Raw genomic sequence first — 21,818 nt, 5'->3', positions numbered from 1 at the left:
CACCACAGTCAAAGGTGCCCTATGCCCATGGAATACGATGTAGCTGGGACTCCCCTTACCAGCACCCTTTCTACAGGGAGAGTAACTGGACGCCAGGACTGGAATGAAGGTATAGCCAGCTTCCAAAGTTCCTCGCAGTGGCCCCAGCAGCCTCCTCCTCACCAGGGGAGAAGCAGCTTGCCGGGAGGCTGGAGTCAGGGGCTCCTGCCACTCAGTCCCATGAATACAGGTGTTCCCTCCTGAACTTCCCTGGGAGTGTCCACCATGTACAGCCCCAGGCAGCCCTGAGGCTCCACAACCCCATGGGCTCCCTCACTTCCTGTTATTAACACTTTACCTGCTCCACCTGGGAGGCAGGCATCCCTATCTGTGGGTGAAAATGGATCCTACCTTAGCAGATTCCCTGGTGACTAGGAGACCTCTGGGCAGAGGCAGAAGTTCTCCTCAAAGCTAGGCATCTAGATCCTTGGCCACTATTCTATAATGGGAGCTATGAGGGGCCAGTGAAGAGCAGGAAGTCAAATATGGGCCCCTGAATTAACAGAGACTTAATAAAGGAATGTCCCACGGTCACTAGTGTGAGGACTGCCTTTTGCCAAATGGCCCCAAGATGCTGCCCGGCAAGGAAACTTCTTCTCCCAGAGTGACCCAATACTGGGCAGAAGGCAGAGAGGGTTGCAGATCAGAGACCCAGCACTGTCTACACCTGGGAGACTGGGGGCTCCGTCTCGTGAGCAGAGGCTTGTATAGGAGAAATGTGAAGGTTTAAAGTCAGAAAGACCCGAGTTTAAATCCCAGCCCCACCCCTAGCTGTAAGACTCTGGACAGGGGACTCCCCTCTCTGAGCCTCAGTTTCCTTATATCTAAAAATTAAGTACAATAATAAAATCATTATAGTAAAACAACAACAATAATAAACTCCCTCAAAGCCAATATCACAGGGATCAATAGTTAACACACGAGACCCACGGCACATGGTAGGTGATCGGCAAATCCCTGAGAAGCAGCCTGGAGCCACAGCCTCACTACTGCCAGTCTCTCTCCTTCCTCTCTCCTCCATCCCCTCCCTGGCCCCTGAGGCCACGCTCCTCGTTTTCCAACACGGCTGCCACTGTGCCCGGGCTCGGGCTGTTACCTGAGAGAACTGCCAGTGAAGCTTCATCCTCTTGGCTTTGGCGTAGCTGCACTCGATGAGCCGGGGCCGGCTGTTGACGTCCACCAGGCACCGGTTGTCATCGTCATCCACCGTGGGGCTCAGGATGCCCACATGGATCTGCTGACTGCTCGTGTAGTACACGTTCTGGGGGCGGAGGGAGGGAGAGAGTGTGGATAAATGCCAATGGCCACAGAGACAGGAGGGTAGGTGGTGATTCTCCTGGGCAGCTGGCAGAGAGGCCACAGTTAGGGAAGACCCTGGAGTCACATCCAGTGGCCTTCAGATTATTTTCTATTGCAATAGACAAAAAGAAACCCTTTTACATTATGATCCAGTATAGTATCTGGTCCACCTGTATAACTACAATAAAACACCCTTACATATGTAATATACACTGATTTCTATTCTAATCTTTCATTGGAAAACATTGATCATAACCTTTTAAATTTATTTCTTCACCCAGTTTACAAACCTCTCTTTTTTTTTTTCAGAGACAGAGTCTTGCTCTGTTGCCCAGCCTAGAGTGCAGTGGCGCATCTCGGCTCACTGCAACCTTCCACCTCCCAGGTTCAAGTGATTCTCCTTCCTCCACCTTATGAGTAGCTGGGATTACAAGTGTGCACCACCATGCCCAGCTAATTTTTGTATTTTTAGTAGAGACGGGAGTTTCACCATGATGGTCAGGCTGGTCTCAAACTCCTGACCTCGTGATCTGCCTGCTTTTAATCCACTATTTACAGATTCCCCGATTTCCTCCCTTCATAAATATTTCATGTCAGATACTGTGCTTTGTCAGAGCAAAAAGCCTGGACGGCGCCTTCAGGAAGCACAGTCTTGTGGGATGGGAGGTGTGTAACATCATTTCCATGCACACTACGACTGTGCAGAGCAGGAGGTGGCAAACTTTTTCTTAAAGGGCAGGTTGACAAATATGTTTGGTTTTGTGGGTGTGCTGGGGAGTCTCCAAGACCACCCCTCAGCTAGATGATTTTCTATGGGGACTCACAGGACTCAGCACATAACTGTACTTACTGCTATGATTTATGACAGCAAAAGGATACAAAACAAACCCAAAAGGAAAAGGAAAAAGAAGGGGAAACCAGGCCCAAGCTTCCAAGGGTCCCCTCTCGGGGGAGTTGCACAGGACATGCTCAATTCCTCTGAGTTGTGACAACACATGAGAAATGCTGTCTATCTACCGAGAAGCACATTAGAGACACAGCACCCACGGTTTTTACAGGGGACTGTCACATAGGCAGGCTCTGCCTAGTATGCACCAAAATCCCAGACTTCCAGAAGGAAAGTGAGTGGCAAACCTAGGCTGTTTTGTTTGTATAATCAGATTAAGCACAGAGAGCCACTCTTATCAGTTCTGCTGGGAATCCTGAGACCCAGGCTCTTGGATGCCAACCTTGTAAGCAAGCCTTTCAGAGGACAGCAGCCAGGCTCGCTCTGCAAACTCCTTTCTACACAGAGGACCATACAGCCTCTGAAAACTCACTCTCCTACTGTAGTGCAAACACATCCCAGAAAAGAAAAACATGAACCAATGGCTGTGTTTCATGAACACATCATTTACAAAAGTAGGAGTCTCCCATGGGCGGTAGTTTGGGCCTGGTCTAGGGGAAAGCCACGTGACTCTTGGCCTTCAACATTTTCAGCAACTTCCCTTAGCCATGATCCGTGGTTCCCCATCAGGGCTCCAAGTGAAAAGTCTTAGGGTTCTGTGAACTCTTCTCCTCACATTGCTAAAGGCATTAACATGCTGCCACCCTCATCATTAGTGCCCCCCTGCCCCAGTGCTTAGGCCCCAGAAACAAACCAAGATACCACACTTTTCCACTTTAGGTTAAATATTCAGGGTGTTCTCTCTGGTTATCTTGACGTGTTCAAAAATTCTCATTGGCAAATATTTTTGATTAATTCAAAATGGCAAAATGATGTATTTTTTGCTTTAGTAAAAGAGGATGGTTGACAAGTACTTTTTAAACCTGTGTGCCAGGCCATAAAAGGGACAGAAGTGGAAAGAAGGCAGTGCAGATGAGGAGGGCGAGTAAGGGTGGTCCTTTATGGCAGATTCTTCCTGATGCTCAGAAGTCGCTTTAGGCTCTTGGGAGGGGGTGGAGGGCAGGCAGGGTGTTCCCTTAGGAACAGTCAAGACTTCAACAGGAAAGAGATGACCCACTTTAGTAGGGGGAGACCTGAGGAGTGTGTAATAAACGCACCATTTTCAAAGGTGTGGGTAGGGTGTCAGGGAACCACAAGGGATAGGATGGTTCCCTGGGGAAAGTAACAAGAAGCCGTTAGTACCCCTATGCCCAGTGGAATGAGAGGACAGAGCTGTCACCAGAACCTGTAAGAGAAAAGTCATGGAGAGAAAGCTGAGAGGAGGGCTTGGGGGTCATGGCAAGTGATGCTTAACAAACACCCCAAGTTCACTCTTTCCTCCCCACTTCAATCTCGTACTAGGTCAGGCCATTGGCAGAACGCAACTGGAAACCAGAGATTTCCATTGAAATGTTCCATAAAGTCAGCCTCTCAGGGTGGAGGGAGCTGGGTTGAGAGTGTGTCTGGAGGGAGGAGGAGAAGACGCTCATTACAGCTAAGATCTGCTCTCTGTGGTCACCTTACAAGTTATCAGGTTTGGCAAATCCATGGAAATTGACATCAAAATGACTAAAATGACTGAGTCTTCCAATAACAAAGGTGAAGGATTTACAGTGACCAAAGTTCTGAGCAGAGGCCAAATGTAGGATGCTTAGCTTCAATGTGGAAATGTAACCAGAACAAGAGGCAAGGGGATACTCCTCAAAGCTATCCTGGGCAAGGGGCGGTTTGCTCATTGGAATCCTGAGACTGTCCATTGTGTGGCCTGGATTTCCAGGTCACCACCAAAAAAAGCTGATGTCCTGTGGCTTCTAGTTTATTGTAGTTGAGGGAGAACTTGGCAACTGGTAGGATGTAGAAAATCAAACAGCCATAGAGTTAGGCATCACCTCTATTCAACTAACAAGTAATCTCTAAGTTGGGATCTAGGGTTACAGAGATGAGAAAATCCATGGTCCCTGTCCTGGAGAAGCCATGCTACTTTAGGGAAACCAACAACGTGTCAGGAAATAATGACCCCAATCACATGAATATGAGAAGTGCCCCTACTTCTTGCACTCACCTACCCCAACTCTCACTACTTTGAAAATAGAAACGAGAACCCACCACGTCCAGAAAGCCTGCCCTGAATATTCAACTGTGTGGGGCCTCAACCTGCCACCTGGGCCTCTCGCCAAAAGGTGTACACCTGTTTATACCCTTGGGTTGAATGCACTGTGACCTCCTTAGGACACTGTAGCTCTTAATCTCCCTGCATGCCAGGACCCAGATTTCCTGAGGTTTAGGGATGTGGGCTGTAAGAAAAGGACAGTAAGGGAGCCAGTCATTCCCATGTTTTTCTTCTTCTGTCATCAGAGCCTGGTTCTTGTCTCTGGAGCAGACTTGGCAGACACAAGTGGCTACTCAGGTAACAGCTGAAATCAGTTTTATCCACTTAGCTGCTCTGAAGAGTTTAGGGAGATGACAGGAGAAACGTGTGCACTTACTATCTGGTACAGCTGTCATCAGAGCTGTTTATTGCTCCAGAGTCTGGGAAAATCATAATAGGGCTGGACAGTTGTTATTTAAAAACAAAACAACAAAGTGCATTTTGACTGGCGTAACCACGAAGCTGGCAGATCACAGAGGGAGGTTTGGCAAAGAGGATTCTCTCAAGTCCTCACACGGACATCTCAGAAGCCCAGCCTAGTGGATTAAATAAACCAATGGCTCGAACACAAAAAAGGGGAAAAAGTTTTGTACAAGTTGCCCCACTTTCAGTGCCTGCAGGCCCAGCAAGCATAGCTAAGCTTTCTGAGCAATGGAGACTCTGGAAGGTGTAAGGCAAGAAGTGACTTAGAACGGGGGAACGTTACAAACCAGGGGCTATTTGGAATGCCTGGAGGCATTTTTGGTTGTCATGATGGTGGGGGTGGTGGGAGGTATCTAGTGGCTGGTCAGGGATCCCACTCAACATCCTAAATGCACAGGACAGCCCCCCACAGCAAAGAATTATCTAGCCAAAATGTCAGTAGTGCCGCTGTTGAGATACCCCAACTGAGATAGCGTATAATAAAAGTTGACGTGTTTTTACCTGTTACCCTGTGCCAGACATGAAATAACTTACATGCTTTATTCTTGTTTAATCTTAGCAATAACTCTGTGAGGCAGGTACTAATATTATCCCTTACCTTATAGACGAGGAAGCTGAGGCAAGGAGACCATAAGCAATGTTTCCGAAGTCACACGGTTGGTGAGGAGCTGAGATTCACAGCGAGGCAGTTTAACTCCAGAGCTACTGGTGTGACCACTCACCTCCCTCACGCACCTCCCTGGGGTCATTCCAGCTCCAGCCTCCAAGCTGGAGGGGCAGTGAGAAGCCGGGAGAGGGCTTCCACTGTGATCCCTTCCAGTCATGATGGGGCCCTGGACTAATACAGTACTAGAGAGCTGGAGGGGCCTAGAATAAAAGATGCTACAAAGTTCTGAGACAGCAGCATCCCTCCTGTAACTGGTCCGAGGCTGGGGAAGCTGTTATCCTGCCTTGGACGTCTTACAAACCCCCAAGGCAGAGAAACATCATCCCTGCCCACTCAGCTCCTCCTCAGCTGCCAATGATTGATTTGGCTCATTCTCTACTCAGCCCCACACAGCTCAGCAGGGCTGCAAACCAGATCTCCAGCATTTCATTTTGATGCTTGCAGGAGGAAGAGCAAAATCACCTGCAAGGTAAAAGAATCAACACATCCGTATCCTGGATCTTATGCTAGCAGCATTTTCCTCTCCTCCAGGCCAGGGGTAGGAGCCATGACTGAGAGCCAACAGCTGGCCAGGGAGACCACAGAACTCTGGTTCACATTCCTGCCTTCGGAGCCACAGAGTCGAGGCTGGGTAATGTCCCCCTAAGGCCGGAGGTTCTCCTGACTCTGTCCCCTCACCTTGGGGCAAGGGCCCCACCCTGTAGGATACCCTGGTCTCAGAGCCTGGCCTCCAGCCCTCCGTAGGAGCCACGCCTCACAAGTGTCAAGCCTCACCTGGCGGATGGAAACTCTGCCACCTGGAGCAGAACAGCCTCAGGAAGGGAAGGAAGAGAAGAAAACATGCACAGTTTTGTGCCCCTAGCAGTCCTCTGCTAGGTGTTTTCCATGCCTGTGGCTACTGCCACTTTTAAGAACAAGGAAACTGAGGCTATGAGAGTTTTAAAAACTTGTGAAGACACTCAGGTAGGCAGTTGCTCTCTCCCCTCCCTGCCTAGGGAGAAGTCCCAAGGAAGGCTGAGTTCTGGCAGCTCAGGGCCTGTGGTCCCTTACCCATTCCTCGGAGGGGCTCTCCTCGGCTGCACTGATGGCCACTGCCTCTGCCCAGTCCCGAACTTCAGCTGCAGCTGCCCAGGCCCGGGAGCTTGGTCCCAAGGGCCACTCTGAACTCACCCATGAACCAGCGATGGGACTACCAGGGCCGTTCCCATCAGGTTGTCACGCTGAGCTCTGGGGACTCCAAGAAGGGGTCTCAGGGGCCATTGTGGTTGGGGTTCCAGAGTCCCTCTCCCAGCCCCACCACAGCAGATCTTCTTTTGTCTTTTGGATTATTGACTTTCATATAACATTTTCTTTGAACAATAGGTTTTGACGAATTTTAAGAAGTTTGAAAACCACTTCTCTAAAGCAGGAGGCATCTGTCCAGGAGGAAGGAGGATGTTGCGGATGAGGAGGCTTTTGTTAGCTTCTACTCCACCAAAGAGCCTTTGCAAACATGTGGACGAGAACCTCAACCTCCTGCCTCCAACCTCCACCAGGCCCCACTCCCTTGCATTCTTTGATATGGCCAATTTACATATTTTTGTTTTAAAATTATTTCAAAGTTTTGGGGGAACAGGTGGTAGATTTTGGTGTACCCAGTTCCCAAGCAGCGTACACTGTACCTAATATGTAGTTTTTTTGTTTCTTTTTTAAGACAGTCTCTCTGTCACTCAGTCTGGGGTGCAGTGGCATGATCTCAGCTCACTGCAACATCTGCCTCCTGGGTTCAAGCAATTCTCCTGACTCACTTCCCAAGTAGCTGGGATTACAGGTGTATGCCACCCACCCAGCTAACTTTTTTTTTATTTTTAGTATAGGCAGGGTTTCACCATGTTGGCCAGGCTGGTCTCAAACTCCTGACCTCAGGTGAACTGCCTGCCTTGGTCTCTCAAAGTGCTGAGATTACAAGCATAAGCCACTGTGCCTGGCCCCATTGTGTATCTTTTATTACTTACTCCCCTCCCACCTCTTCCTCCAAGTCCCCAGAGTCCATAATATAATTTTTACGCCTTTGCATCCTCATAGCGTAGCTTGCACTTTAAGTGAGAGCATAGGATGTTTGGTTTTCCATTCCTGAATTACTTCACTTAGAATAATGGCCTCCAGATCCATCCAGGTAGCTGCAAATGCCATTATCTCATTTCTGTTCATGGCTGAGTAGAAGTCTACGGTATTTATACAACATTTTCTTTATCTACTCATTGGTTGATGGACTTTTAGGATGGTTCCATGTTTTTGCAATTGTGAATTGTGCTGCTATAAACATGCGTGTGCCAGTCTTTTCCATAGAAGAACTTCTTTTCCTTTGAGTAGATACCCAGGAGTGGGATTGCTGGATCAACTTGTTTGGAGATTCCTTAAAGAACTAAAAGTAGAACTACAATTTATGTATTTTTCAATCATCCAATCCCCTCTTCTATCAAGACCTCAATACCTATGTCATGCCTCAGCCTCCGCAGAAATTCTGGAACCTTCACCAAGCTAAATAAAGACTGAGATGCAAAAATCATGGGATGGGCAGAGGAAGAGTCAAGGAGGGCCTCCCAGGCAAATCTAGAACATTGGGCAAAATAGGGTTAGTTACATTACTTAATAATAGACACATTTGCAAGGCACAACTGGAGTACGAGTTCTCTTCCAAACAATGGGCATGTAAATTTGGACCAGCTGTTTTTCCTCCATTAAATGAGGCTTCCTTGGCAACTGTGCTGGCCTACACAAGTAGGTGTCCATGAAAAATGAGGTATCTTTGGGGCATTTAGCCTCTCCCCGCTGAGCCTCCAGCATGGGGCAGCAGTGATCGTCTTTGGCTGAAACTGTCCTGGGCCTGGAGAGTGGTGAGGGGTGGAAAGGGAGAGTTATACTGGGACACTGTTTACAAGAGGTTCTAGAACCCATCATAAGGGAGAAAACAACTGAATTGGCCAGGCACTTACACTGGAAATGGATGAACCAGCATCCTTGTCATTTCTTTGGATATTTATCCGTATTCTGGATGGTTGCAGCCCAACAAGGAATTAAGAGCCCAGCTCTCTGAGGGGCTGGGGGACATAACAGGGGAGTGGTGTGACACTGTCTAGGGAGTTAAGAGTTGCACATAATAGGGTGATTGCAAACTTTTAAAATCGGGTGGTTGGCAAAGGTCATTGAAGGCACAGTCAAGCTATGGCCTGGATCTTGCAAGACGAGGAATATCTGAGAGCAAATGAAATCACAAGACTCACAAGGACAAACTCCTAAATGCAATCAAGCTAAGGCAGGGCTCTCCACCTTGGCTGCACAGCAGAATCACCTGGGGGGCTTTAAAACCTACAAACCACAGTCTCAGGGGCTGGGGCCTGGGCACAGGGATTTATTCCAGGTGATTCTAATGTGTAACTAAGGTTAAAAACCACCTGGGTTAAGGAGAGTTTGGGAAGCCTAGGAGTGAAATGTTGGTGCAGCACACACCCTTCTGGATTCTAGCTTAAAAGCAATGCCCCTGCAGATAGGGCTCTAGCTTGCCCCCACAATGAGAAGGGGGAACTTATCCCTATCTGCAGGGCAAGGACAAGGTAGGCAGGGACCAGGGTATCCATAGGAGGGCAAGAAAAGACCCAGGAGGGAGAGGGCTACCCGTCCAGCTACAATGCTTCACCTCCTCATCTCTGTGCCCCTGTCTTGAGTCTGATCAATAGGTCTGCAGGTAAGAGTCATGGAAACAGGCAGGGTGCCAGACACAGAGGGCGGGAAGAAGGAAGGGAGCCTTGCTTTATTAAATTTCAATTTACAGAGTGTTGGCTGTGACATCCAGAATGTGTATTAGAAATGGGCTTTTTCCTCTTTTTCAAAGAACAAGCTGCAGGCCTCTCTGCAGACAGGCAGGCTGATTTAAGGGTTTGGTTATTGGTCATTAACCCCTTGACACAGAGGTTCGTTACAGTGCTGAGGGCCACAGTGTGCTGATGCTAAATCAGAAATGAAGGAGAGTCATTTCCAGAATGATCTTATGTTCATCAACCACAGCATGAGGTCCATGTGAGGAACAGGAAGCATTTATAAGCACCATTCTCCATTAGTGTGATGACATACATGTGTAAGGCTGGGTTTCTAGCTCAGGGCTTCCTCTGTGAACCCATTTCCCTGGTGGAGAGGGAACAGGTGAGGCTGAGCACAGGCACACGAATCCCTCAGCATTTTGGGGAGAGGTTTATTACTGGAATTCAGCCTATCAGTGAGGACTTGATCCCAATCAATTCAACAAACACCCTTTGTGCCTCTCAGGTGCTGGGGCTGGCCTGGGCATTGGGAAAGCAGAGAGGAGACGGGGAGCCCCTCCCTCAGGGAGTCTCAGCCTGGTGGAGAGACAGACAGTGCTGGAGGATGGGTAGAATATGTTCGTGGCCAGCTTACAACAGATGGGTGGGCAGCGTGCTGGGGTGCCCCAGAGCTGGAGTAACAGTCTCTACCTGGGGCTGTCCGTGAGTAATGAGTCTAAAGAGAACAGCCTAAAGAGAGAGTAGTTTGCCCAAATATTTGTCAAGGACAAGGGACTTCTAGCAGAGGAAACAGGCAAACACAAGCCACAGAGGCTTGACAGTACAATGCCGTTTAAGGAATGATAGTGCCAATGGGATGAGGTGGGGAAGAGACTGGGTAGCACCCCGCTGGCCCCCAGGGAGCTGTGACTCAGATCCGTGAGTGCCCCCACTTGTTAGCACATCTGAGGGGCTCTAAGAGTCTTCTGACTCTAAAACATCCAAGGAGCCTGGAAGCAAGCTTGGCCTGGAGGTGCCTCGGTGTGCTTGAGTATAAGACAAAGAATGGGTGCCCCATTTACTGGGATCGCTGGTGAAGTCTGCCTTTTTCTGCAGCCTCCGGGTCTGTCTCTAGCGACCAGCACTTGCGAACTCTCCTGATCTAGGCCTTAGCCCCTCATCCAGATTCTTCTGCCACTGCTCCTCCCTTTCCTCCTCCTGCCCTGTGCCTGCATCCCCAAGACCAGCCTGGCTGCCTGGGACAGGCTCCTGCCTCAGTGGCTCTCTCCAGCAAAGTGCCTTGACACAGATGGGAGCTGCAAACAAAAGCCACGTCAAGCAGAAACACACTGCCACGGGACAGATCACAGAGGAGGCCCAATCAATAACAATGGCCAGGGTGGTAGGCCGGGCCCCCGTCGTTGAAGAATTGGACTTGGCTCAGGGAAAGGATATGCGCAGGATGCGTGCTGCTGTCAGAACAAAACCAGACAGTAAAGAGCCGCAAAGGGCGTGGAGAGCGACATTGCACTCGGATTATCTCCGGTGCTCTGGAGATGCAGTCATTGCACTCAGTCTTAAAAGGCAGAGAGACTGACAGCCCTCAGTGGCTGTCCTTCAAAACATACTTGGCCCATCAGCAACCCTTGAGAAGACCATCATCAGATGTGGAACATAGCAAGGGTGTGGTGGCAATCCCCCTCAGGGCTCAGCCTCTCCTGGATATAGGACAAAGCTAGAGTGACTCCTGGAAAACCCATCCCATTCACTTTGACAGCATAAGCTGGTGTCAGCCCTGTTTGTGGCTGTAGTGGATACTGTTAGTGCCTCACCCATGCATCTGGGCACTCCCCAGCCCTGGCTGTGTGAACAACCTCCTCTGTCGGCCCCTGCTGCCCTCTGCCTGGGGGCCTTTTCTTGCTGCAGGAGCTTGCCTTTCCTGTACCTAGCTCCAGAAGCAGCCCCCAACCAATGATGGATGGAAGCTGGTGGACAAATAACCCATCCTTCTTCCTTCTTGGGATAATTTGGAGACATGTTCCCTACAGGCCTCCAGAAATCCCCAGCAGCACTGGCACCAGCGGCCCACATTGCTAACCTGTGCATTCACATGCCATTGATTGGCCTTTCTTTCTCCCTTGGCTCATGTTTCCACTGCCTTACTAGTGCTTCTAGAACTGCCTTCCAGATACATTACTTGTCACAAACCCTTGTCTCAGGATCTGCTTCTAGAGAAACCTGACTCAAGACAATGCTGGCCCGTGGCTAGCTCCACCTGTGGCCATTATGCCCAGGTACTCAGCACTGACACTAGATAGAGGCTGAGCCCAAGCCTGTCACTGGACTTGGGCCCTAGCGCAACCTCAGTCAGCAGTGGGGCTCATACACACCAGACTTGGTGCTCCTGAGCCTTTTGGGGACTCCACATCTGACAGGCCACCTTTCAGTGCAGCAGCCATGATGACACCTGAGGTCCCTGCAAGGCAGACCTGGGGCTCTGAGGAACAGCTGCACCCTTCTGACCTGGGACTGTTCATGGGACACCATCACACAAACTTATCTTGCCAATCCTTCTCTGTAGGGGATGAGGTCATCCGGAGATAGGGGACACCTTTGGTAAAAAGCACATTTCATCCTCGCTTTGACCCTCAGGAAGTAGCTGCCTCTAGTAATTTAGCACACACCCCTTGTCAGCCTGGCTGACAGTGACCCATTTCCTCTGAAGATGGCTCTGCCTAGGGCTTGGCCCAAATGGTCTATGCTCTGGGACTCTGCCACCCTGCCCATCAGTGAGAATGGAGCTGTTACAAAGAGCCAAGAAGACTTCCCCCAGGAATTTAAAACCTGAAAGAGAAAGACACAGAAAAGTAGCCCTGAAGCTAAGACACACGTAGGGCAACTCTCTAGGGAAGAGCCATGAATTTTGCTGCTGAGGCCCCTGGAGCTGTCCTAGTTCCTGCCTTTCCCCTCGACCTTTCCTCTGAGTCTAAAAAGGAATCGCCCCAGGTTTTCTCTAAAACATTCACCCTTTGTCTTTACCTTAAGCTACCCAAATTTGTTTTATTTGTTGTTGATAATGACCGCCCCGCAAATTAACAAATACAGTTAGCTTGTTCATTAGTAAGTTCTCTATGTTCAAGAAATCTCAAACACCTGATATCTGACTACTGGGCTCTATTTTGGAAGGTATTGCTCAAAACACTTCATAGCTGTGTCTGCTTGTCTGCTATAAGCTGTGCCTACTCACTCACTCACAAACAGCAAAGAGGGTGCATATCGTATGCACCGAGGAATACTTCCCCTGACACTCTTTTCACAAACAACAGTCTGCCCACTCTGCATCAGCTTGTGACAGTCAATTCATACTTCTTAACTGCTCTAACAGATTGAATTGTTGTTCAAAATAGTCTCTGCCCTCTCCTATGATGCTTCTTCCTGTATTCCCCTCCCTACTGAGCTATTGTACATCCCCATGTCATTAATGTCAGACACGGCCACATGACTAGCTGGAACATGAGTGTGAGTGACAGATGTCATTCCCAATCAGAAGCTTCAAGAGCAATATGTGATATATCGACTGTCTTTTTGTTCTCTGCCACTGGACCTGCAGCATCCTAGAAAGGAGCTGCCCCTTTGGCCCTAGAAAAAGTTGAGATGACAGAGCTGAAGTTGAATGATGACGACCATGTAGCATGAGTAAGAAATAAACAAATCTTGTAATCCACTGAGATGTGGGGACATCAGCTTAAGATGACTGATAAAAAAACCGACACTAGAGGAGGGGTACTGCCAAACCTTAAAGTATGGGCACTGACTTTAAGGCCAGATAGGTGATGAGTAAACCACCACTGGAGGCTGGAAAGATGGTGACCTCATCTATGCAACCATGAGACGGTTGGTGAAATCGCTTGGTAAGATATAAATATCTTAGTTGGCCTGCAATATCTTGGTAGACTGATAATACGGCAAGTGAGCCCGTGCTTAGATGCAGAGTATGCCTTTTTAGTATCAGTTGCTTTTGACAAGATTCTGCAAAAGAGAGATAAGGTCAGGGAAGAAACAGACGTGCAGTAGGGCCCAGTAAGCCACTGAGATTTTGAGGTCATATATTACTGGAGCATAAGACAGATTGAACTGACGGACAGCTCCCTCCCCCAGTAATCACACCAAAATAGAACTTCTAAATGTGATGCATGCTCTTAAGGAAAAGTACAAGAAACTTTGAACATAGATACCAATGAGACTTGATCCAATGTGGGTCTCCGGAGGAGAGGGTTGATTCAAGAAAGACTGACTCTGGATCCAAACTGCCTCGACTCAAGTCCCTGCCCCCACTACCCTTGAGCTGTGTGACTAGAGACAGTTTACACAGCCATTCATCCCCTCAATTTACTTATCAGTGGAAACAGGCTAAGAATACTGCCAGCCTCCGAGGATGTTGGCAGAATTACATGGAAGGATTTGTGCTCAGTGTTAGCTGTCAGGGATGCTACCATAACAGCAGTCACCCCCTTTAGATTCCAAGTTCCCTGAGGGCAGACACCATGTTTGTCTTGCTCACCCTTCTGTCTCTATTAATGAACCTCCTGTTTGTTACATGATATACACTCAAAACATATTAGTTGAATCAATGTGTTAATAGATTATTCCAGGGGCATATGGAATCCAGAAATTCATGCAGGTGCACTCCCTGGTGCCTGCCTCATATCCTTTACTCCAAAACTCCTCTAAGCTGCTCTCTGGCCAGTTTTGGGCCTTGGACATCACTCTCCATATAGCCCAGAGGATTAATGACTTGGATAGAATGGGGTCTCTCCCTAGGACATAGTCTATGCCATGTCTAGACCTTACCTGGTTCTCCTGAGAAATGAGGAGGCTCAATACCTTTTTGGCACACAATAGTTATTTTGCACAGCATTAAGGAGAGCTTAGAATATTCCCAGTGAGAGTGGTGGAATGTGTGTGTGTGTGTATGTATGTATGTATGTATGTATGTGTGTATCTCTGTGTGTGTGCGTGCACATGCGTGAGTATGCACAGATGACATACGGTCAATGTGGGATCTGGACTCAATAGCAATCTTGGTGATCAGAAGGACATAGGAAAGAACATAGCAATAAAATATGCAGGTTAAGATCCAGTAGGGAGATGTTAACCCAGAAAAAAAAAATGGCATTCATGTGGATAAAATAATGGTGGCTGATTTTAATCTGCAGATATAAATCTGTCTATTTCACTTGATCCAACACCATCTCCATCTCCATTTTCCTTGTCCCTGGGGAAAATATGACCTGCTTTCCTCCAGCTCATGTCTTTTTTGGATGTTACAGACCTCAGATAGCAATGCCAGATGGATTGTGCTATGACAGAGAAAGTATTACAAAACTAAGGCCATTCATATTGGGGATCCCTTTTCTTGCCATATCACAAGATGGGCACTCAATATTTCTGAATGAGTGAACAAATGAATAAAATAATACAAAGTGAACATGATGAGGCATTGTGATGTGTTATACAAATGGCCACAGATTTTTCCCATCCTTGCATACAAACTACTTTGCAATGTGACTGCGCAGCTCTTCCCTTCACTTCATTTCTCCCTTTATTGAGTCTGGGCTGTGCTGTGTCTTACTTTGGGCCAATGAAATGTGCATCACCGATGTAATACAAGCATGACCTGATGAGCAATCATGCATGGTGAGGCTTGAGAACTCAAGCCTTCTCTTGCTGCCCTGTGCCTGCCACCATGTATAGAAGCCTGGCCTAGTCTGTGAGATAACACACACATGGCCCAGAAGCCCCTCACTCCAGCTGACTGTCAGCCGGTCTCCAGAAACAGAGTCAACGAGCTGACCAGCAGTTGACCACAGATGCCTGAGTCAACTCAGCTGAGACCAGCAGGAGATAGAGCCAGTCTAGCCTAGCCCAAATTGCCTGCTCTCAGAAAAAAAATAGATGTGTCTCAATCTACTAAATTTTGGGGGTAGTTTGTTTTATGGTAAAGTGTTCTGATACGGGTACCTCATTTTTACAGGTGTTTGTAAAGTATATGGCATACAAGGTAGGTGTTCAGCAAATTGCATTCCTTTTTATCCCCTCCTGATGGACAAAAATTATTATAATGATAATATTTCCAATTTAATGAGTTCACACTATATGTCAGGAATGCTAAATGCTTTATACATACTTATTTAAATCTTCAAAATAACCCTGGGGAAGAGATGAGGGCATGTCCATTTTTAGATGAGAAAAAAGAATGAAACAGAGGTAAATTATTGGATAGCAACAATTTGCTATCAAACAGGAAAACTGGCAGAGCTGGGATCCAAATTCAAGTCATCTGGCCCTAAAGCCCACCTCAACCACCACAATGCCCTGCTTCTTCAAGAGGAAAGAAGGAAAGGTTCTGATGCTATCCCTTTCCACATGTGGCCCCCACTTTTGAACTGTTCTCTGCTTTTGCTGGTGCACATCCCACTCTTTCTTCCTTTAAGGTCCCGAAGCAGTTCTTTAGGAAGGCATCCTTGACCTGCCAAGGTCACTACTACCCAGCCCTCTTTTCTTCATGGCAGCTGGGATGCTGATCACTTCCTTTGGCACAGTGGAAACTCCATATAGCCCTGATGGTCCTGGACAGAATGTAGCATGAAATACAGGAGCAATGTGATGGGAACAAAATTCAGTTGCCATGAGGACAGACAGAGTTTTGGAAGCGGGCACTTTGTCCTGAGCACAAAAGCTGGGGGCCAAGGGTGACAACAGTGGCTGCATTACAAGGAGATGTGGTTTCTCTCAATCTGATTCTGATACCCACTTTCTCTAATACTCCCAGTTCATATGGAACTTCCTTGTGGCTTTACCTTAGCCACAAGAGTTACCTTAGAGGAAACTCCAGTAGAAGATGGATCATGAAGACTCCCTGGCAGAAAAATCTTCAATGATTCTATCTCCATATACCACTCTACTCACCATTTCCTGGCCTGGCAGGAAGATCCTCGTCATGTAGTTTGATGGTGGAAATCACATAGCACAGATTTCCTGGATGACACCAGTCTCAGATATTCATTTCATTGTCTATTTTCATGAAGATATGTTACTTTCAATAAAGGCAGTTCACTAAATGTGTCCCTACATGAGTTTTAATTTTTGTTGTCTTTGTGGGGGTTTCTTATCCTCACTCCACCCCTGATGTGCTCCGTGCTTCTTCCCCAGTTGACCTTCCCCCCTTCCTTGCCCTCCCTCCTAATCCTTTTCTTGAGCCTTCTGAAGCCTCTTATCAAACCCACAGTATCATTCCAGGATGGCCCTTTCCCACAAAACAAACCTTTCCTTTCCCACCAAACAAGGCTCTTCCTGGAGGATGCTATTATTCGTGTGTTTTTGAATGTGCTGAGTCTCTAATCGGGACTCAAGGTGGAGCTGACATTCTCCTCTCCCCTGGTGCCTCTTCTACACGTACACTCTTCCATCCTAGTATAAAAAACACCTCCTCCGTAAGAATCAGACATCACACACCATTGCCCTCTGTCCATGTTGTTGTTCTCACTTAAGTGCCAGGCAGTCAGCTATGTCCATCAGGGTCTTTGGCACTAGGCTCACAGCTTCCTCTACATCACACTGGGCAGCATTCACATTGCACTGTGGCCTCAATTCTGGGGTGGTGTGCTGTGTTCCACTTTAGCCCACCCACACCTAGACCCCAGCTCTTAGTGCCCCAAACTACTTTACCTGTGAAGTCTAATCCTCCATTGCCCTACTTCTGCCCAATCACCTTGCTGTGATTTGACTGTGCCCCACAAAGTTCACATGTTGAAAACTTGATCCTCAATGTGGTGGTGTTGGGAGGTGGGGCCTAATGGAAGGTGTTTGGGTCATTGGGGCACTGCCTTTATGAATAGATTAATGTCATTATCGAGGGAGTGGGTTCCTTATAAAAGGACAAGTTTAGTCCCCTCTTGAGCCCTTCTTTCCACTCTTCCACCATGGGATGACACAGCAAGAAGGCCCTCACCAGATGCTGGCCCCTTGATATTGGCCTTCCCAGCTTCTATAGCTATGAGCTGATACATTTCTGTTCATTATTAATTTCTTAGCCTCAGGTGATAGCAACACAAAATGACACACCTATTAATCTTGATTACCAACTCTCTTACTTCCCAATGCCTGCTCATCAACCTAATTGAGGCCTTTGAAATAATAATTTTCTTTCTTTCCTTCTATACTTACCACTCTTTCCTGACCTCTCCCTAGAAAGGCTGCACCCAATTTTCAATAATGACACTCTTGCTAGCAGTTTCAGTTTTTAAATTCCTTACTTTTTCTGCCTTTTACACCCTGTAAACTCCACCTCTATAGCCTCGTTCACCTTCTCCACACCTGTTCCCTGGATGCTAGCACTACCAGAGAAAATTCACGGAACTGAGTAAATTAAATCCACCACAAACTCATGATCTTTAACCTCAACCAGGTACTTCAACACAACCTAGTATTACTTCTTTGGGTACCTGCTTAGCAGCTGAGCCACTTTCACTCTGCAGGGTTTCTAAACCTTCTCCATTCTCTCACATACCCAGATCCCCTTATGCTGCAAACTATCCCCTTCAGTTGCAAGACAGCCTGCAAACTTGTTCCTCCTGGACCTCAGCAGAAGTTCATTTCCTGTCGTCCAGGACCACCCCACCTCTTCTCGCCCTGTCCCCACCCCCAGGGATATTGCTTTGTTAATTGTCCCCCTAAATATATCAGATCTCTCTCTCTACTTGTTTCTTCCCTTCAGTTGCAAAATATGTTCCCTTATTGCTTTCTTTAAAAAGCAAATCCAAATGCACACCTCCTTTCAACTCCACATCCCTTCTGATGGCCAGGACCCCCATCCCTTCAGAGCAAATTCTAAGCAAAAGAAGTCTATACTCGCTGGCTCCACTTCCTCATTCGCTTCCTCAGATAGAAGTTTTCTCACTGCCATGTCCTCCCAGACATTCCACAACCAAGGCACTCATTATGAGGGATGAAATGCTCTCTTGGATTCAACTGTCCTCAGGTCCCAAGGATAGGGTGAACCTTGCCACCCTAGAAGACCCCAGAGGGGGCAAGAAGATGAACACTGGCTCATTCCATTTTGTAATCACCACTTAAAAAGCTTTAATTTTCCATTAATCTAGTTATTCCTTTGTTCAACACATATTTGTTAAACACCTGGAATGCCCCAGGAAAATATGATTAGGTGACTTCTGAACAACCCAGCGTATTCCAAGGATGCTAAAAATGCTGCTTGGTGGCAGAAGAGACACTGATAGAAGGAGATGCAAATCTATTCTGTAGCCCAGTTGTACAAGAAGCAAGACCAGCAAGTCCTTTTTCCTGCAGAAAAAAAATGTTACAAAATTTCTCTTTTAAAATGTGTCCTTCACTCAAGCCAACCTCCACTCCCACACGTGTGTCTGCATTTAATAGTGCATTTTTGAGCAAGAAAAAAAAAACAACTAAAGCTGTTCTGGTGATTGATTTAGAGGACCCAGCTCTGCTTAAATTCCCAGTATATTAAGACAGTGCTAACCTCAAGGACTCCACCAAAGCTCTACCCTGGCAGGGCTAATGCAGAGCAACAAACCGATTTCAGAAAAAGCATCTGGGACAAAGGCAATGTAGTGACAATTGGGTTACTTGGGAAAATCAAATATAAGAATCCATTTATGCCTGTGATATATTCTGAACACATCTCCTTAGGAACTGTCTTGAAATAGACAAGCATATCCTTAAGCTGCCCTGATATAAACATTATTCAGATACCCACACTCAATGCCGCCAGCCATTCCCAAATCCCAGAGCTTCTTTATTTACTCTCCTTTCTCAGATTCTCAGCCAGGGGTGGGTACCACTTCCTCCAGGGGCCTTTTGGAGGTGTATGGGGATGTTTTAGTCTCATATGGACACTGCTGGTGTCAGGGTCCAAGAATGGTAAGCATCCTACATTGAATAGGACAGTCCCACGCAGTAAAGAACTGCCTCACCCGAAAAGTTGGTGACACCCTACTAAGAAATGGGACAAAAGAGCAGCAACTCAAGTACCCAACTTCTTGAAGGCCTACACTTGGTGCAAGGGACATCACAGGAAAGCCTCCCCACTTCCTGCTTCAAATGAAAGAGGAAGTGCCTTCAGGGAGGGCATGGTACGCAAGCCATTAGGGTGATGGAACTCTTGCAACTTATACTCTGTCACTGGCTTGCTGTTCATATCCTGGACCCTCCTGGGCGTGGTTCTGCAAGACCGTCTTGAATGGGGGAATGAATTATAGAAAGCTGAAAGGGGAAGTGTTAGTGAAAGCAGCCCTGCCAATCCTTGGGGTCTGAGGAGTTTACATGTTTCCTGCCTGGGGGTTGAGTCAAATGGAAAGGCAGGTCAGCATCATGTGCTAGCATGACTTGGTGGCAGGAGAGACACTAACAGAAGGAGGTGTTCCCTGCTCTTTCCCAACCTGTGCCCATAGCAACTGGTCCATCATCAAGAAAGATAACCAGGAGCTGGCTTCTATCCCGGTAGGGGAGGGCACATCTCTCAAGCTCCCATCCCAGGTCTCCATACAAAGATACTGAATGTGATAAACAGATACAGATTCTGCCAGCTCTTATCTTGACTAATAATAACTAATACTAATACTAGAATAACAGCGATTACCTGGTTGATTGAGGGTTTCATGTGTGCCAGCCTTGGTGCCAAGCATCCTATTTTCTGCTGATCCTGAACAATGTAGGGGTTGGGGTGCTGACTCCCCATGCCATTGGAAATCCACGTATAACTTTTGACTCCCCCGAAACAACTGCTAACAGCCTACTGTTGACCAGAAGCCTTACTGATAACATAAACAGTTAACACATATTTTGTGTTTTATGTGTATTATATACAAAATTCTTACAATAAAGTAAGCTAAAGAAAAGAAAATAGAAATAAGAAATTTCAAAATGAGAAAATACAGTTACTATTTCCTAAGCGGAAATGAACCATCATAAATTTCTTCACTCTCCAAAGAATGGTGGGTGGAGGGCATCTTCGTGCTCAGCAGGCAGAGGAGGAGGAAGAGGAGGGGCTGTCTTGCTGTGGCAGAGGCAGAAGAAAATTTGTATCTAAGTGGATCCACGTAGTTCCAACCCATGTTGTTCAAGGGTCAACTGTATCCCTCCCCTTAATCTTCACGAAGCCTCTACAAGGTAGATGGCTTTAACCCCATTTTACAGGTGAAAAAACAGGCTGGAGATTAAGGCTGGGAATTTTCAAGGGCTGTGTGTCTGTGCAGGCTGCTAGGAGAGCTCTGTGTGGAAGACTGGCTAAGCCTTCATTTACATAAAAAAATCAACAACTTTCTTAACATTCATTTAGGAAACAGAGGTGCATTGAGTGGCTTCCCTGTGCCAGGTGGTGCACTAGGAACAAGGGGCCACCTGGAGAATAAAACAAAGGCCTCGCCCTGGAGGAACTCACCATCTAGTGGTGGAGAAAGACCATCAGGTGTAACAATTCACAAATAATCACCAAATCCAAGAGCTGTAAAAAAATCAGACAAGGTACAGAGATCTAAGAATAACAAGTAAGGGCACCTTAGATGGGATAATCAGGAAACACTGCCCTAAAGAAGTAGGCTTTGGGCTGAGGCCTGAGGGATGAGAAAGGGAAGAAGGGAAGTGGGGGGCTTTGGCTCTAATGCTCAGGCCCTGGAATGCTGAGATTAGGTATCTCCCAGTGGGGAGATGGGTACCTCAATTCCTCAGAGAAAGTGGAGAACCTTAAAGGCAGGAGGCGTGTGTAGACAGCCCTCACAAGCCAGGAGGGAGCTTATGAGCCTGTAGCCTGCAGCCTGTGACCAAGCCCAGGGTGGATGGGGAAGGGTAGCACTGATTGAGTGATGTTTTCAAATCTCCTCCAACCAAATCTTAGAAACCTGCTGTCAGTACTGTCAGGGAGAAAACTGCAAATTAGATTCAGTTTTCCTTGAGATCCTAAGGAGAAGAGTATGCCTGGGTAGTTGACTAACCAGGAAGTCCATCCCATATTCTCACTGCAACCTTCACTCATTAGCAAGTGTGCACTGAACATTGCCTGTGTGCCCAGCTGGCATCACACCACCCTGTGATGGCTTATTGTCCTGTCTCTGTCTAGAGAACTTCCTGAGAGCGGGAGCCACGTGTTAACTAAACCAGGGAGATAGTATTGAGTCATGGCTCTGAGCATGGGGTCTGAAGTTAGGCAACCTGGGTTCCAAACCAGGTTCTACCACTCAGTAATTGTGTAACCTTGAGCAAGTTACATACCTGCCTTAAGCCCCAGTTTTCTCACCTGTAAAGACTGGATAATAGCAGTGCCTACTTCAAAGGGCCTTTGAGAGTATTAACCGAGCTTACATTCACAAAGCACCTAGAAACAGTAAGCAACAAATGCAAGCTACCTTTAATAATCATGAATGTTTGTTGAGAGATTACTCCAGTTTGAACAAGAGACCAATATTACTGAGCCCAGTTCTGTGCCTGATTTGGTGCTAGGCACATGCA

General features: G+C 47.3%; 1 protein-coding gene and 1 long non-coding RNA gene across 7 annotated transcripts in view; both read right to left on the bottom strand.

Annotated features, from left to right (window-relative positions):
• The window catches only part of GALNT18 (polypeptide N-acetylgalactosaminyltransferase 18), a 362,191-nt gene that overhangs the window by 21,456 nt on the left and 318,917 nt on the right, over positions 1–21,818 (bottom strand). For all 6 annotated transcript variants that reach the window (XM_065528547.2, XM_065528548.2, XM_005578608.4 and 3 more), the window contains one exon: positions 1,136–1,300. In XM_065528547.2, coding sequence (XP_065384619.1) covers positions 1,136–1,300 — 165 coding nt within the window. The remainder of the gene's footprint in view (positions 1–1,135; positions 1,301–21,818) is intronic.
• On the bottom strand, positions 18,394–20,858 carry LOC135967055 (uncharacterized). Its single transcript, XR_010580882.2, has 2 exons — positions 20,755–20,858; positions 18,394–18,638 (listed from the first exon to the last, which is right to left on the bottom strand). It is a non-coding gene; the product is annotated as an uncharacterized lncRNA (long non-coding RNA).

Source organism: Macaca fascicularis, chromosome 14 (assembly GCF_037993035.2).
Source record: "Macaca fascicularis isolate 582-1 chromosome 14, T2T-MFA8v1.1".
Lineage (NCBI taxonomy): Eukaryota > Metazoa > Chordata > Mammalia > Primates > Cercopithecidae > Macaca > Macaca fascicularis.
This window is presented reverse-complemented; position numbering and strand designations above follow the sequence as displayed.